At 42.4% G+C, this 17,664-nt stretch overlaps 1 protein-coding gene across 2 annotated transcripts in view; it reads left to right on the top strand.

Annotated features, from left to right (window-relative positions):
- The window catches only part of col7a1 (collagen, type VII, alpha 1), a 78,906-nt gene that overhangs the window by 52,373 nt on the left and 8,869 nt on the right, over window positions 1–17,664 (top strand). For both annotated transcript variants that reach the window (XM_035382713.1, XM_035382712.1), the window contains exons 83-112: window positions 884–919; window positions 1,288–1,332; window positions 1,421–1,453; window positions 1,610–1,672; window positions 1,789–1,824; window positions 1,961–2,041; window positions 3,974–4,042; window positions 5,306–5,341; window positions 5,521–5,580; window positions 5,880–5,924; window positions 6,040–6,075; window positions 7,527–7,562; window positions 8,056–8,115; window positions 9,390–9,515; window positions 10,706–10,777; window positions 11,410–11,445; window positions 11,711–11,770; window positions 12,340–12,384; window positions 13,464–13,499; window positions 13,612–13,647; window positions 13,738–13,794; window positions 14,050–14,121; window positions 14,731–14,802; window positions 14,998–15,033; window positions 15,159–15,239; window positions 15,774–15,827; window positions 16,286–16,339; window positions 17,054–17,116; window positions 17,353–17,415; window positions 17,513–17,629. In XM_035382713.1, the coding sequence (XP_035238604.1) occupies window positions 884–919; window positions 1,288–1,332; window positions 1,421–1,453; window positions 1,610–1,672; window positions 1,789–1,824; window positions 1,961–2,041; window positions 3,974–4,042; window positions 5,306–5,341; window positions 5,521–5,580; window positions 5,880–5,924; window positions 6,040–6,075; window positions 7,527–7,562; window positions 8,056–8,115; window positions 9,390–9,515; window positions 10,706–10,777; window positions 11,410–11,445; window positions 11,711–11,770; window positions 12,340–12,384; window positions 13,464–13,499; window positions 13,612–13,647; window positions 13,738–13,794; window positions 14,050–14,121; window positions 14,731–14,802; window positions 14,998–15,033; window positions 15,159–15,239; window positions 15,774–15,827; window positions 16,286–16,339; window positions 17,054–17,116; window positions 17,353–17,415; window positions 17,513–17,629 (1,716 nt within the window). The remainder of the gene's footprint in view (window positions 1–883; window positions 920–1,287; window positions 1,333–1,420; window positions 1,454–1,609; window positions 1,673–1,788; window positions 1,825–1,960; window positions 2,042–3,973; window positions 4,043–5,305; window positions 5,342–5,520; window positions 5,581–5,879; window positions 5,925–6,039; window positions 6,076–7,526; window positions 7,563–8,055; window positions 8,116–9,389; window positions 9,516–10,705; window positions 10,778–11,409; window positions 11,446–11,710; window positions 11,771–12,339; window positions 12,385–13,463; window positions 13,500–13,611; window positions 13,648–13,737; window positions 13,795–14,049; window positions 14,122–14,730; window positions 14,803–14,997; window positions 15,034–15,158; window positions 15,240–15,773; window positions 15,828–16,285; window positions 16,340–17,053; window positions 17,117–17,352; window positions 17,416–17,512; window positions 17,630–17,664) is intronic.

The following is a 17,664-nucleotide window of genomic DNA, read 5'->3' as shown; positions in this document are numbered from 1 at the left end:
ATGTTAGTTTCACCTGAAATGTAACCGTATGTGTAAGTCAGCTCAAAAACTGCATGAATTATTATGTTTTCTGTTCACTTATAACTTTGACATGCCTAAAAGTAGAAGATGTGGCAGAGGTCTTTTGAAATTGTCTCAATCCAGGTTGAAAATAAGATTGAAATACCATTTTACACATTTTATTTAATGCTTTGTTTATTACATTATGTGAGTTCTCTTATTTTAAAAAGTAAATAAATTCAATTCATCATTAATGCTTTTTGACCATAGGCCACTGTTTGTGCATGACTTTGTACATACACACAGAATGAGCACACTCTGGAATGGGTACGCTGATTCTTTGGTGAATAGCCTGGCTATAAGAGAAGATCCATTTTTATTTAATTTAAAAAAGTTTAAACAGTCAGCCTCCCACCCTTCATCCCTGACCTATTGCATGTGGCTATTGCTACTGTGCATTTTTTTCTGCTCTTCATGCTGATCCTGCATACTGCATTTATGTGTCTATGTGCATATGAGTGTGCCTGAATCTACAGTACGTGTGAGAGAGAGGAGGCACATCTAGCATGTGTGTGCATGTGCATCCAGAGGCTGTTTGATTTGAGTGCTGAATTAGTGAATGTCAGAATGAAAATAGAATTGTTCCGCACAATCAATAAAAGTTGCCACATGTGCGTATAGCCGAAGCTGATAATGAGACAAAGAAAAATGTGGCAAGTGTACTCTGCTTATATGGTCAGGCAATGTTGTCTAGCAAAAGTATACATTTATTATACTGACAGAATGGCATAGTGCAAAAGGAAAAGTGCATGTGATAAGTGCTAGACAGATCTAGAGCAAACAGATTAGTGAATGTAGCATGTCTGCCGCTAAATCTTTTCAGGGAAATCCCGGAGAGACAGGAGTAAGAGGACAGACTGTAAGTACCGTGTGACTGACATTCATCACTCACACTCACATAGTCTTTTTCTAGCATTTACACACTCGCGTACTGTCACATACAGTCTCATCCCAGCATTTACACACACTCTACTTATAATTTCATTTTAATAGAATTATTGAAACAACAAAATTATGAAATCACAAACATCTGAGAGTTGGTATAGTTATTATGATAGTACACATGATGATAATAATAACACTAGTAGCATATAACAGTAATATACTATATTGATACTATCTGGATACAACCATATTGCACTGTATTTAAATAATCACACAGTCTTACTGTACATACTATTACTTGGTGTCATAGCAAATTATGATGTGAGCTGTGTATCATTGTAGGGTCCCATGGGAGGTAACGGGCCACCTGGGCCCCCTGGAGTCAAGGTGAGTACCGCTTTATCTGCGCAGACGTACATACAAATATCCTCGAAATGGTGTAAGTAGCTCTGATGATGTGTTTTCACTCTGTCAGGGGAACCAGGGAGAGCCAGGAGTGGGAGTCCAGGTGAGTTGTTAAATGAAATGCATTTATCATAAGATCTGCTCTGACACTACAACAGGGTGGACGTTTCCTCTTTTTAATACATAGAGACCCTGAAGCTAACGCATAGAGACGCTGCAGATGGGTACAGTATCACTATTTCTGTTCGCTCTTCTTCAGGGGCTCCCAGGTCCCCAGGGCAACATGGGATTACCAGGACCTCCAGGGCCTCCAGGAGCAGTAGTAAGTGAGCTAACATCTTATTGGTCAGTTTTTCTTTTGATGCACCCTATGTGGATTCTGATCCTGCTTGTCGGTGGTTATTGTGCATATTTACACTGCTATTTTTCTCTGATCAGGGTCCACAGGGGCCTCCAGGCTTGCCTGGACAAATGGTGAGTAGAGAACTGTGTAGCACTAACCATCAGTTGACCTGTATGTCTGCGTGTAGTTCCTCCCAGGCAAAGGCAGTGTGTGGGTGTTTGCTCAGTCCCATGTGCCCAGTGCTCAGTGATGTGTCTGTCTCTGCAGGGTGAGGGAGGTAAGCCGGGCGTACCTGGCAGAGATGGCGTGCCTGGCAAAGATGGAACCCCAGGACTACCAGGGAAACAGGTGAGTGAAACTCAGAGAGAGAAGATGGGCAAGTCAGATAAAGAGGATTTTTTTTCTATGATTTTTTTTTACTCAATCTGCGAGAATTTAGATTAAATATAACATTAACGTTATCCTCTTAATAAATTTCCTTGTTTTCTGGCATCTAATTCTGCGAGTTGTGTAAAGAGTTTGATTAAATTTGGCAGAATGTTGTGCTGATATTCAGGGATGATTAATTTTTTTCTGTGAGAGGTTTCATAATCATCTAAGACTGAAAATTCAGTTCACAAATTGAAGGCTTTCGTGGTCATAAAAAGTGGAAATTATTTATTGGGTCTCATTATTACAACTGACAACAAATCACACCCACTTTAAAACATCTACACTGGCTTCCCATTAAGGTAGGTATCAATTGCAGAATAATTTTGCCCACCTACAAAGCTCTCAATGATCTGGCCTCTCCCTGCGTCACTAATTTGATAAATGTGTGCATTCCCCCTTGCACCCTCCACTCCTCTAATACTGGCAGTCTACTCGCCACCCCAAAGACCCATCTTCGTAAATTTAGTGACATGGCTGCTTCTCTATGGCTGCTCTCTCTGTGGAACACCCTTCCAATGAACATCAGGACATTTAGCATTTTACGTTTAAGTGACCTTGGGCTCCAGAAAGGTACTGGCACTTTCGTTTCAAATCTGAACAGGAACAATCTGGACAGGAATAATTCCAAAGACCAGCGATGCAAAATATCAATTTCAGCGTGAAAATGCCAACAAAATAATTGCCACAGATTCAAACATTAACGTACCCCGTTAGTTGGCAGATTATTTTCTTGGCATTTTAACGTTGAAATTGTCTTTCATTACAAACGGAAGCAGTTGTTGATCACTTGCAGCTCCTACCGGCCGGCTAGGAGGAGTGAGGAGTTAGCACTCAATGTATTTCAATGGACAATGATGGAAATTAATTCAAATAAAATACTTGTCGTTGACCGATTTGCAAAATATTTGAGAATTCAGATCCTTGGGCTGCTGTCAGCATGCACAACAAGTATCAAACTGATCGGCCCAGTAGTATGCGAGATTAGCCGCGGACAGATACACAAACAAACACACACACACGACCAAACGCATAATCCCCTCCACGCTCTCGTCTGGCAGAGATAATAATAATAATCTTTTTTCAGTAATTCACAATAATATTTCATGCTATTTCTCGAAAACCGATTTTGAGAAATAACATCCTCCTTGACCTGCTAAATATTGCTGATTTATAGTCTGGCTCTCAACAGGTTTTTGTTTATCATATCTCATAAATAATCATACCTATAAATAAGGGAGTGTGGTTCAATCACAATGCTTATTATATTTTATAATATTCGGTTTAGTCACTGACAAAGAATCCTGTATTAAAGAGAGGTATTTATAATTGATAGCCCCATAAAAAATTTGAATACAAGATCTGTCCCTATTTGTGTTTCAAAATGACAGTAAAATACTACACATGATATACTATTTGTTTCCTTTTATATGTGCTTTATAGCTTGTGTATTAGAGTTGGTATAATTATATTATTATATAATTTAACAAGGTTGGGATCTATGGGTTCTTACAACACTAATGTACCATTAGATTGGACCCTGCTGGTTTTCAAGGTCAAGGTCATTTTGAGTCTCTAATTTGCCAGGTCTGTGCAGAAACGATTCCATAAATTATGCAAAACTTCACAGCTAGTATATAAAGTACAACAGTACCCGATGCAGCGGTTTAATATTCTTGCATTATTTTTTAATGTCACAGTCTGGGTTCATATTCTATGGTTTCTTCTCAGGGCAGTTTCCACACACACACTATGGTTTGCCTGGTATCTGTCATTCTCTAGTTTAGCAGGGCACTGTCTGTGATTCATGTTGCTTATTTTTCTTTCTCTTTTATTCCCTCCATCCCTTAGGGTATTGCTGGTCCTGTGGGCCCCTCAGGAGCAAAAGGCGAACAAGGAGACAGCGGACCCCCAGGAAAGGTGAACCATTGCGAGCGAGGGGCTAGATAAGGTCAATCCAGGGAAAGGAGACTATTTTTAAGCCATGCGTCCAAACATTTGTGTCTTTGCTGAGTCGTACTGTGTGTCATCCATGTTTAAAAAAAGGAACCAACCTGAATTAGCTACTCGCTGTCCCTCTAGCCATGCTTCAGTCAGCAGTGCCCCTGTAGCCATTTCACAACATATCACTTATCCTGGCGTGTGCTGTCAGCCACAGACGAGGGCTCGAACGGCTTCACTTCCTTGGTGCAGAAGCTGCCTGGTGGCGCGCACAAATTAGCGTGCCTGCACATACATGCTGCCACAATTTACACATTGTGGAACAGTGCCTCGGCCCCTGCTCCTGGCCTCCTGGGGACCTGTGGGGCTCAGACAGTGGCAGCGTGGCTCCTGGGGGGAGGGAACACACGTCGCAGTGAGGTCAGGGTAGAGCACTTCAGTCAGGCCTTACTCAGCCTGCATACAGATCACCAGAGCTGACCGTTTTAAATGTTTTTTTTACTCTAACAAACACGGGTAAATTTAAAAGCCCTCATACACTTGATCCATGGGGTCTTCACTCTGTAGCTGCAGCTCAAAAGCGCTAGAGAGCAACCAGGGACTACAGGGTCTACAGGGTTACATTATTTAAAATATGTATTTGAGCCAGGTTTGAGGGGTACCAACACACAAGGGTGCCGCATGTCAGAATGTGGAGGGCACTGCAACAGTGATGGCTCGACCTCAGGGATAAAGTATTTTCCTTGGAATACCAAATTAGCGTATTTGTTTCCCTATCTCCCTTTATTCTCTCTCTTTCTCTCTCTCTCGCTCTCGCCCTCGCCCTGACCTGTCCATGCCATCAAGTCAATTTTGTGATAGAATGAGCCCACACTGCTGTCAGAAAAGCATTCACTTAATACCTTCCATCACATTCTGAATATACAGTACAGCTCAGCTTCAGTATTTGGCTTCCCATGGCTTAGAATAGATCTGTCCAGGCTTCATCCCATTGTCTAGAACTGCCCACCAATTGGCATTTAATACTGATTGATTATGAGTGATTTGGATTCTTTTTGATTTTTTTGTTGAGTGCTGGCTTTTGAACTTTTGAACCATACACTTTATTTGTTTCTGTGACTGCTGAGTTGCCTTTGATAAAGCGATAAATGTAATGGTGTGAAAAAAACAGCCCTGAAGAACACCAAAGTTGAAATGACATAACAACCTTTTTCATTGTCTATGTGTGGTCTTTGTCACTAGGCTGTTCCAGGCCCTCCTGGTCTGAGAGGACAGCAGGTGAGTCCATTGTTACCGTTTTTACAATAATGTGATGCGATCACTCTGTAACTGATTGAATGTAGATGTAGTGTGGGGGTACAACTGGTACTGGTTTGAAGACATAATGTGTACTGACATAGTGGGGTTTACGCAGTAGAGACACATGGATGAAGCTGTGTTTTCTCTCATTGATCCAGGGATTACCTGGGCAGACATTACCAGGGATAGCTGGAGAGAGGGGACCGCCTGGATTGCCGGTGAGTAGCAGCAGTTCATCAAAAACAGTGAGCAGGTGTTGAGATCTAAGTGTTGGGATGTTAGACAGTGGGCATTCTGACACTTCGTTAACTTCCCTTTGTCCATTAGAATTAATTCCAAGTTTTTACTGACAAGCAGAGAACAAGAGTAATGTAATATAATAAAGACATTAGAATATTGTAACATAATCTATTTATAATCAAAATGAAGGTTATGATTATATAGCTTGTGCAGAAACCTTTTATAAATGTAAGAACCAGACATGGATATTTTTTTAATGTGGGTGCTTGCCTTTTAGGGAGTGAAGGGAGATAAGGGACCTGCAGGGGGCAAAGGAGAGAGAGTAAGTACAGGACAGGCTATCCTGGCTATTATGATGCTACATAATTGTACAATAATGATTTTTTTAAAAACAGTTACAGTAACATGATGCATTTGCATTTCTCTCCGTGTTTTAGGGAGTCCCTGGGGAGCCTGGAGATCCTGGAGATGACGTGGGTCTATTTTTGGTTTTCCAAAAATTCTGTCAGTTTACTCTGTCAGGATCAATAAAATCTGTCATATGTTATTCTTGAGTGAAAAAATGACTTGGAAGGTTGTCATTTTTGTTGGGTCAGGGTTTTTCTTGAAAGGTAGGTGGAGGTCTCTGTACAAAAGAGTCATTAAAAAAGGACAGCCATATTGCATATGTAGTGATGGCTATAAATTGACCAGGCAATCCTGGATCCCTTTGTGGGAGAGGGATGTCCATTTTGTGGGGAGTCTGAGGCTATTTGTCATGTCTTTGTGGAGGTGTTCTCATTTGCGAGAAATTCTGCATTTGGTCAAAGGGTGGTGTTGTGTGATGAGGTCTTTGTTTCCAAATGCACTCTTAATTTTGGGCCAAGGTATAGAGTCTTAAAGTCCCTCTCACTGAAGAAAAGTGACTGGACATAGGATGTTGTTTGAGCCAGAGTGATTTCCCATAGAGGAAACCTTAAAAATCTTATTGTGAGCAAATGACGTGTTTCGCTCAGTTTATTGTAAAAAATTATATTTTATCTTCAGATTTACGGTATTCGCAGATTTACGATATCGTTATACACAACACGCATTTATGTCATCGAGGTCATCGTAACATTCTTCGTTATTGGCTAACAAGAGGTCGATGACGTAAACATCTGTTGTGTTGTTTTTTTGATGATAGCGTAAATCAAGGGATAAAATTTTGAAAACCTTTTTTTACAATCATCTTATTTGCAAAATACATTGTTTGGGGAAAGAGGTTGTGTAATTGTTTGCTCATGAGAAGATATGATCTTTTAAAGTTTTCCTCTTGGTTGTTTCCAAACACTTCCTAGGTCCAGGCACTTTTTGAGGTGGGTGGGACTTGAACACTATTGTGTTCACATAAGAGAACAGGTAGTGCCATTGATTTTTTTTTCAGGGAAACTGGCAACATGGTGAACTTGACAAAATATGATTCAGGGCAGTGGGGGACTAGATCTGGTTCAAAAGTCAAGTGAGTTGGAAATGGGAAGACTCCTGTTGGAATATATGTTCCATGAACTGATAGGGGAGGTGGGTGAATTGTTTGGAATTTGGGAGGTGGAAAGGTGCATTTACGAGCTTGATGAAGGCGAGGGATTTGAACCAGTGGTTTGAGGTAGTATGACATTTTGACTGGCTGATATTGTACTGGCAGTTGTTTATAATGATGTGTGATTGTGGTTTTTCTTTAACATATTGGTCTGTGTATTTAGTGTATTATTGTATTTTTTCTTCCTTTATTACTTTTTGTTTTTTGGTTTATTGCTGTTGTTGTTACTGTTGTTGTGGTCTTGCTTAATATTGTGGCTGTCCTTTTTCATCTGTTGTTAATAAAGGAAAATTAAAAGTCAAATCTCTCTCTCTCCCCCTCTCTCTCTCTCTTTCACTATTTCACTGCTTTCCCATTTTCTGTCAGGGGCCAAATGGTTCACCTGGACCCAAAGGAGACAAAGTAAGTGAATTCTTTGTTTTCTGTTATTCTTTGTTCTTTCACTATTTCGCCACTGAGAACATGTTTTATTTTCCTTTCTTCTGGCCTTCTCTGCTACAACTACCGTGTATTTCTTCTTTCTCTTGGTGGATCAGCTGGAAACATGGTATGCTGTGCTTTGCTTTCACATTCTGAGTTCTTCCGCCTTTCCTCACCTATTACTCCAATTTATTTTTGACACTAGCTATTAGCGTAAAATTTGTATAGAGCTGAATGCACATTCCACATTAATTTGAGCAGTTGTGAATGATTTTCTTTAATATTGGCGCAAATAGCATTTCATTGAGATAAATTGCTTTCCTTTTTACTTCCATTGCTTCGCTAATATATTTTGTCCTTCTCTTTGGCAATAAATGCTTCTGTTCAAGACAGAAATGATGTATCAGCATTTGCATCTGTGTGTGTCTTATGAGGTTTTCTTTATGTGAAGATAACCACACTGCTAATGTTGTAGGGGGAGCGTGGAGTTGGGCTTGCAGGGCCCCCTGGTCAGCTGGGTCCCCTGGGATTGAAGGTGAGTCCTGTCAATGGCTTCTCATTTTTAGCTGTATAATGTGTGGACTGGGCCATCAAAGCATAGAGCTGAGCTTCACTAGCGATCTTTCGGGTGTAGCTGTAATTAATCACTTCAAGTCAAGAACACTGTTGGCATGTGCCTTTCAGTTCTTCTTGAGTGCCTGCCAGTCTTATACACTGACTCGGGTAGTTGATAAAGTTCAAAAGCACAGAGGAGAAAGAAATAACATTTTATATCCTCTAAAACTAAAGCTGAGTTTGGGAATAATCACCCTTTGTTCAAGGCTCAACAAAGACAAGCAGTTTGCACTACCAGGCTATGTGTGTCTGGACAAAAGAAGAAGGTTAGATCCTGCTGGCATGGGGCTGGAAGCTCTCAATGATTGGCCTCAAACAGGAAATCAACCATATATCCCAGACTCAATTTTCTGAGCTTTACTTCAAGTCTATCCAATCAGAAACTAGTTTAAAAGTGGTGCAGTCTTTTACAGAAAAATATTTCAAGGGGACCCCTTCTGGCAAACTTTTTCATAATACCTGTACACCAGCTGTACCATTTTATTTCAGAATTTTACCAAATGCTTCTGTTTTTTAGGTTCTCAGATCGACCAGTTCTATTTGTGATAACTATTCATAATGGTTTCCAAAATCATACTTTATTGCAGTAGTTTTACTGTATGTATGTATGTTTCACTTTGGCTGTGTTTGGTAGCTCATGCCATTAAGTGCATTTTACCCTTCCACACCTTGCCTGATGTTTGGATGCGGGAAACTCATTCTCGCAGTATCAATGGTACCACACACGATGCTGCACACAGTCAACCCAATTACCAACCATCCCAAAGTGCTTTGCGCCATTATGTTTGTAAATAAATGTCTTCTAAATGTGAATAACAAAACTAAGAATGTTTGAAATGAGAATCAAATCAGAGATATTCTTCATTTACCATTCTCATTTTGAGGTCCTGTCCAGTATTGTCCCTGATAAGAGAGAGTGAAAGAGTGCACTGACACTGTAAAAGGGCGAAGGAGAAAATAATACAAATCTAAATGTTGACTGTGATGATTTCCTGACTGTTGATGGAATTCCTGAAGCTGTAGTTGCCAAATATGTTCCAGATTAGCACAATAAATGAATGTTGGCAATCAAATGTAAATAATACATCCCTGTCCCACTGTATGTCCTTTGGACAACAAACCTACTGTATGTGTTGATATGTCCTCATGTCATGCATTTCTCTTCTTATTTATCTTCATACTGTTGGGCTTTAGGGAGACCCAGGACTACCAGGCCCCCCTGGCCCCCCAGGGCCCCGTGGAATTGCAGGAACTCCTGGTCTTGCTGGACTGAGGGGAGAGCCTGGGGCCCCAGGGCCCCCAGGGCCCCTGGGAGAGAGGGTAAGAGGGCCACACTGAGTCAACTTCCTGTATCTGCACCCACTGTCTACAATCGCCACTGAATTTAGTATTATATTAAAGACAAATTGAAATATCTCTGAAGTATTTTACAAAAGAGAAATGGTGAACTGGGTTTATAATGAGGGTTTGGGTTTCCCAGGCGGGCCGTGCCGTTGCATGCTTGAGTAATGTACAGGGTGGCAGTGTGGCATCAAACGACGACTGAAGACTCACCTCTTCAGGCTGCACCTCTCCCCATCCCTCCCTTCCCCCCCTGTAAATGACTAAGCTTAGGGTTGTAACTAGGCAGCTGTTTCGTAGGTGACTTAGGTGCATTAACTGTCTTAACGACTACTGTATTTTTTCCATAGATTGCGTTGTTGCCGTTCTCGTCGTTAGTGTTAATCAGTTTAACCATCAGGGTCCAAGTTGAACTATGCGGTTGTTCCCTGCACTTGGATCGGTACTTCTCTCTAGGGGTTTCGTCATACTTGTTCCTGGTTATGGTTATACACTTTGTTGTACGTCGCTCTGGATAAGAGCGTCTGCCAAATGCCTGTAATGTAATGTAATGTAATGTGTAACGGGTAAGGAACTGGCCTTGTAACCTAGGTCACAGCTTCCATTCCTGGGTAGGACACTGCCGTGGAGCAAGGTACCTAACGTGCATTGCTGCAGTATATATCCAGCTGAATAAATGTATACAATGTCACTGCTATGTAAAAGTTGTGTAACTGTCTATATGTTTAAATGGATTGTATGTTGAAAAAGTTTTTTTTTTAAAGAATATAAGCTACATTAATCATTCTGTCCCTGCTAAATGTCTACATGTTTGTTTTATCTATAACATTTATATGTTGGCCATTTACTAATGTAACATCAGCTAAATGCATTAAGATTTATTAAAAAGATATGTGAAGTCTGTTTAGATCAAAGTTTGGATGTATCCACAGTGGCAGTTTTTGGCTCTTTCTCCAGCATTAGGGCATGTACATATCTCACTGGGATGCCACACAGATTAGCTGTCATATTGTCATCTTTCATAGTGTTATCACATAGCGAAGAAATTCATTACAGTACGATTGAATTATTTGTGCGATTGGTCTGCCTGTCTTTGGGGTCATCTCAGGCTCCATCCGCCTGTGTCTCTGTTTGCTTTTGTATGCATATATCTGTCTGTATACACACAGGGTCAACAGGGATTTCCAGGAAGAGATGGTAACCCGGGACCTCCAGGTCCAATTGGACCACCTGGCTTGGCGGTGAGCAGACCATTAGTGTTTCCCTGAAAATATCACATTGTTGTGGCTCCCAAGTGGCTCAATCTGTGTGCAGAAGGAGGCCCATGGCTTAAGCACTTCTATTTCAAGCCTGTCTTGTGTTATTACACGTCTATGGTGAAGAGTTTGCAGCAGCGGAACGCAGTTGGCTTCACCCTGCCAGAACAAGTTATGCTCAAATTGGCCAGATCAACTGTGCCTAAGCACCCCTCATGCACTCACTAGCTACCTCTAGATCAGTAGTGGTTAGTGGGGCCTCTGTGTTTTAGGAGAATTCTGTGCCTAACCAAGGCGGTACTACTGCTATCACCCATTGTACTGCTATCCTAAGGTATACTGACCCTGAAACTGTAACGTAACATTACTGTAGCGTTCACAAGGCTGAAAAATTAGAAGAAATTGATCGGAGACTCATCCACAACATCGGGTGTGTCAAAATCACCTATCTGATAGATTGTTAGGAAGCAAGACCACACTGGTCAGCTCATTTAGCAAATGATCTGATAGACTATGGTAGTACACTGTAGTTTATAAACAATGGACACTTGCACCTGGAAGAGGCTGTGTGTTTGATTGGCCTGTGACTTTGCTGTCTTTGTTTTACTGTGTCACAGGGTTCTGCTGGTGCTGCTGGACTGAAAGGAGACAAGGTGAGAAAATGAAAATACAGATAAACGAGACAGTGAGATGCACCCTTTGAAGGACAACCATTTGCACAGTTCACATTCATGTGTGTTGTCAGTGTCTTGGAGTGGGTGCTGAATTCATGCCACTGGCATATACTGAGGTCCGTGGGGTATAGTGTACAATAAATGGTGCACCAACAGCACTCGCAAGTGTGCTAGTCAACTCTCAGGGCAGGCTTCCACACAGCAGGCAAAAACAGAATGAAAAACTCCCTTCCTCTGTTTGCAGGGGGATGTGGGTGTAGGTTTACCTGGAGCAAGAGGAGAGAGGGGAGACCCAGGTCCCAGGGTAAGATAAGCTCACTAAAACAGTTTAAGCTCACTGTCTCACTCTCACTGCCTGGCCGAGGCACCATGTTTGATTGAAGTTGGGTGCTTGAAGTTGGATTACGCAAGTTTGGAGTTACACGCTGGTTTGCATCAGAATGTGTATTACAGTGCTTATGTTTGTATGGCAGTGTTGTGCTGTATGTGTTACAGTACACTGCATTTCAGTGCTGGCTGTTTCTGTTGCAGTGTTGTGCGTGTAACAGTGTCGTATCTTTCTGTTACAGCGCTGTGTGTGTAACAGGGCTGTGTGTTTCTGTTCCCAGGCTGTGTGTGCATTAGTGTTGTGTGTTTCATTTCCAGGGCTATATGTGTAACAGTGTTGTATCTTTCCGTTACAGTGCTGTGTGTGTAACAGGGTTGTGTGTTTCTGTTCCCGGGCTGTGTGTGTCTTAGTGTTGTGTGTTTCTGTTCCAGGGCTGTGTGTGTAACAGGGTTGTGTGTTTCTGTTCCCGGGCTGTGTGTGCATTAGTGTTGTGTGTTTCTGTTCCAGGGCTGTGTGTGTATCAGTGTTGTGTGTTACTGTTACAGGGCGAAGAGGGGCGCAGTGGACAGGATGGAGACAGGGGACCAGCAGTAAATATTTCCCCATTTTTTTCTTTATAATTGCCCACTTCAGTCAGCCACACAAAGGGCCTCATGCTATTTCTTCTGTCCTCGACTGCACTCTCCTCTTTCATGCACGGAACGTTGGCATTCTGACAACAGAGTCCCTATAAAAGACAAATGTATCAGGCTGAGGCTGTAGTGCTCAGTGACCTGCCCCTGTGTTATCAGTGTTCATTGTTCCATCATAGTCAGTGAATGCATTGACCGCAGCTTGGGGACAGAGATAGCATTACTGCAGGTTAAGAGGAGGTTGAGTTGGAATTAAGAACACATGAATCTGAGTACCAGCCTGTGTTTTGATTTGTTATAGTGGAAAACTTGTAAATTGTTCAGCTTTTGTCTGCTCTGGAATCAAAGAACCCCACAGAATGTTAACAGTGACTTTCTACCGATACTGTAGCATTGTCTGTGTCTATTTTGTAAAGACAGTTGAAAAATACTGGCCCATTAAACAAGTGGAGAAATTCTGTCTTCCTTCTGCAGGATTTATCACAGTAATTAAAATGCCAGGAGTGTTTAACTCTGGCTAATTTTATACCGTGATACGCCAACTGCTTTGTGATCTTAGTACTCAGAGCAGGTGTTATCAAAAAGTACATTTGTATGGTATAGTTTGTTAATCACCTTTTTGTTTATCACTGGCTCTGGGAGGCTGGTCATGCAGCATTTGCAATGAGACTGATGCCACTGCACTTTCTAGAATGTGAGGCTTGACTGCTCACTGTTTTCTGTCTATTATTCACTCGTTTGACAGCTTCGACTCCACTGAGATAGAGCTTCAGACAGCAGTCCTTTGTCATTAACACATGGCTGCCCTCCAGTCTAAGTTCTTTCCCTTTCATCCATCTGCTCTGACTGACCTGTGGCCTGGGGAAAGTGGGCTCTCACTACCCCAGGGCACAGCATTGATTTTTTTATGGATACAGTGTGATACAATATTGGGCTGATGTCGGGTTTCTATGCCTACAGTATATTTTTGTGAATGTATTTGTATGTGTGTGCAACCCGTTTGTTACATTAATTGAGACTTTTCATGTTTCCTGTAGGGGACTCCAGGAACTAGAGGAGAGAGGGGAGAGAAAGTAAGAACAACTCCAGTTTTCCTCTTTACCTTGATATTCTGTGTCATTCCATTGTAATACAGTTCAGTGCTCTGGATGCCCTCTTGATTAGAGATGCTTGCTGTTGTTTCAGGGTGAACTAGGCACTCCTGGAGACAAGGGAGAAAAGGTGAAAATGTACACGTTTCTCTACATAAGTGTTTGTGTGTGTGAGAGCGAGAGAGAGAATATGTATATGTTTCTTTGTGATTTCATTTAGGGTGAGACTTTGCTGCTCAGGGGTGATCCAGGACCACTGGGAAATAAAGGAGAAAATGTGAGTGTCTATGTGTAGCCAGCTTTTTTGTGGAGTTTGGGCTGGCATCCCAGTCTGTGGTGACAAATACAGATGATGAATTCCAAGTTGCACAGAACAACTGCGCTGGTTACTTTTTACAGAAATTCTGGATTGCCTGCTGCAATCTGCGTTATATGTATATATATATATATATATATATATATATGTATATATATATATATATATATATATATATGTGTCATCTTCTTATGTACCACACTTTCACTGTTTCAGGGAGACCGTGGACCCAAAGGCGTGCAGGGCGAGAAGGGGACGAAGGGACAGGAGGGCCCCCCAGGGGAACAGGTAAGTTTGGATCTATGAGGTACCAGGCAGGATGGGAGGTCGTTTCCTGATTGCGCACACCCCCATTAAGAGCTGGAGGTGTGCGCTTCCGCACCAGCAGATTCTGTGCTGATAGTTTCCACTCAACGGTGCTGTCACTCATTCAGCTGTCTCCCAGCCGCTGACGCACACGGGCGCTCAGCACAGAGATCTCTTCCTATCTAGCGCATTCCAGATGGACGGCAGAGCCTTAATGAACCCTTTTAATCAGAGCCTGCTCTGTTTGTGTCGTCTGATGTGAATCACTCTTAATTATCAGGAATCGGGGTGGGGGTGAGTGTGTGTGGGGGTGTTGGGGCATCTCTGCTCTTTCAGCTGCAAGAACGTAACTGGTTTTCTCAGTTTATTTTTTATATTAGCGTAGCGTGAATGTGCTCTGGCATGAAAGTCATGTAAGTCTGTGCAGTAGCTGTTTCTTGGTCTGTGTGTGTGTCTCTCTGTCTGCCTTTTGGGTTATGTGGTGCACCTAGCTAAAAGAGGTGATACAATAGTTAGTAAGCTGTTACTGGAGTGAGGGAAGGTGGGTTCACAGCTGGCTTCCCTCATTATTTAAATGTCTTTCTTACACAGGGCCTCAGGGGGGAGCCAGGAGAGAGGGGCTCCAATGGATTCCCAGGGGCCCGAGGCCCCGGAGGACAGAAGGTGTGTAACTGCTGATCAGTACTGCCCAGTCTATACACGTGACTGACTAAAAAGCTTGCACCCCCCTGTTCCAAAACCCTGCTGAAACTCGTTGTTAAGCACTTTGAATAATGGCAACCGGTTCCATCCAGTCAATCAGTCAAGTTTGTTCAGAGTATGCTTTTGACACTTACATTCTTGTCACTGTGGCTGCAGGGGGAGGCAGGGCAACCGGGAGTTCCTGGAGAATCAGTAAGTAACCCACTGCCCCTAGTCTCCCTTCCTGTGCCTGCTCTTGACACATGTTGGTTGCTCTCTACAGTCTCTGATTGGTGTGAAATAAACTGAATCTAAATCATGGTGTTTTTGGTCCTCAGGGTTCATCTGGCAAAGATGGGCTTCCTGGGTTGAGAGGTGCCAAGGGAGAAGTTGGAAATATTGGGATTCGTGGACCCAAGGTTTGTCTGTCTGTCTGTCTCCAAGGGCTGATCTGACACCACATATGTTGCACATCAAGGAGCCGCCAGACCTTATCTCTGTATTTTTCCAGCCAGTACATTTTTTTATAAATTAAGCCAAATAAGATGAGGTAGCTAGTGTATAAAATACTAGTGTTTAAAATGATTTGTTTCTGTCCTATATCAAATATGAATGAATGTGAGTTTCACAGCTTTAGAACTATCCACTGTATGCCCTTATTCTGAGTAAACGTATAAGGGAATGAAGAAATGGAATTTCCACCAGTTCAGCTCAGTCGAGTATATAGTCCAGTCGAAATATTTTGAGCTTCTAAGTGTTGAATGGGTCTTTCCAGAGGCAACTCTACAAGACCGACTCTTTAAAGGGTGGAAGCACAGCCACTGCACCTAGCTGTCATTGGTCCAGATCAACCTAACAGAGCCTGACAGATTTTGACGACATCAGCCCATTGCGTCTCACATCTGTCTCTGCCTTGACCAGAGTGACAGATTCGTTGGTTGTCTGTTTTTTAGGGTGAGAGAGGGCCCAAGGGAGCTTGTGGAGCCGATGGGGCCAAAGGAGAACGGGTGAGTTACGGAGAGGAGATTGAACTGAGTGGGTGTCCTAAACCAGTCCATAATGCAGTTTGCAACATTTTCTCCTGTTACTTCTGCACAGTGGCCAGATTCTATTTTAAAAACAGTCCACAAGGGCCAGACATGTACTACATATGATTTATAAAACAACATATGAATGAGACATGTATATTGTTTGTATTATACATGTGTGTAAACAAAGTAGGTGCTTCCTTAAATGTATAGCTTATTATATTACATGGTGAATACTGTGCAGAAGCGGACCTGGACATAACATAACAAGTCATGACCTTGTGAAAAGGGTAAAGAGTGTTATTCCCCAGGGTTCCAGCTGAATACCCTTTACTACACATTCATGTTCGCTTGATGTTTTTTGCGTTGAGTGTGTGATGGTTACCTTCGGGGGGATTGGATATAAATTGTTTCAAACTGTCACTTTGTGTGTTCAGGGGGATTCTGGTATCCCAGGACGACCAGGGCTGCCTGGAAGAAAAGGAGAGCATGTGAGAGAGACACCCCCCGTCCCTCCCTAGACAGTGCTATTCATTCATTTACTAATTAAACGAGCCATGAATAGACAGGCCTGTTACAGATGAGCAAGATCTTATATCTGACTCACGTCTTGAATAGGCTCTAATGAGTTTGATTAATAATCAGGCTATCTGCCTGTGATTATTAAAGCTGTAGTCACACTCGTTCTTCTCATTTCCGGTGGCAAAGTCAGTGTGGGTCCAAGGCGGGGCAGGAGAAATAAACACTTAGAATGTCCTCTGCTGTTTGGTAATACGTCACGTGTTATTTATGAGACACCGCTAGATAACTCCCATCTTTTAAAATATCTAGAAAATGCATTTCCCCTTCACCTTTAAATAGTAACCACAAACTTAGAATTACGGGGTTATACTTTCTGGATACTTCTGGAATCAAAAATATGTTCTTGAGAAAAACCTTTTCAAGGTTATTTTACTGCACAACACGCTATAAGTGTAACCCTATAATTCTGAGACCTCTCAATATTAAAAGCATATATTGGTATGTCACGCAAATATGAACATATATTGAAATTTATAGTAATTATGACAGACATGAAAGTGGTATTTAAAATAAAGAGCTTGCAGCTGTGTGTATATGTGAAAGCATGTGAGTATCTGAAGTAGTACGAATGACAAGGCCAGAGACAGGTGGGTTCTGTGCTATCATGTGTCTGTTTGTTCCAGGGAGATATAGGGCCCGCAGGGGCCACAGGAGCTGCTGGAAAGGAAGGTCTGATTGGCCCCAAGGTGAGTTGTGAGAGTGAGACTGGGTAAGGGTGAAATTGGAAACCTGTCAGAAGGAGCACAGCAATAGGAATGAGAGAAAATGTTGTAGTTTTGGCTTGCTGCAAGGATGAGAAATGAAGAGTACTATGAAGTGTGTGTGTGTGTGTGCACATACAGTATGTGTGTGTGGACATGCGTGTCTGTCTGTGTGCCTCTATATTGCGCCTTGTGTAATGTATTTCTGTGGGTGTATTTAGGGTGACAGGGGATTTGATGGATTGTTGGGACCCAAGGGAGCTCAGGGTGAAAAAGGGGAGAGGGTAAGTCTCTGTCCTGAAATCTCTTTATTCTCTATACATGTTGCTGTTGTGTAGAAAGTGTTGCCTCTCATGCTCCCACCTCCCTGTCTCATTGCAGGGCCCTCCTGGTGTGCCTGGCCCTCCCGGACCAAATGGTGGAGATGGGGCCCCTGGTCTAACTGGTGCTCAGGGGCTCGCTGGTGCGAAAGGCCCAGAGGGGCTTCAGGGACAGAAGGTGCAGAGTCTCACACTGTCTCTCAGATACGCTGA

Source organism: Anguilla anguilla, chromosome 11, assembly GCF_013347855.1.
Source record: "Anguilla anguilla isolate fAngAng1 chromosome 11, fAngAng1.pri, whole genome shotgun sequence".
Taxonomy (NCBI): Eukaryota; Metazoa; Chordata; class Actinopteri; order Anguilliformes; family Anguillidae; genus Anguilla; species Anguilla anguilla.
The sequence above is the reverse complement of the archived record's forward strand: the minus strand, read 5'-3'. Positions and strand labels throughout refer to the sequence as shown.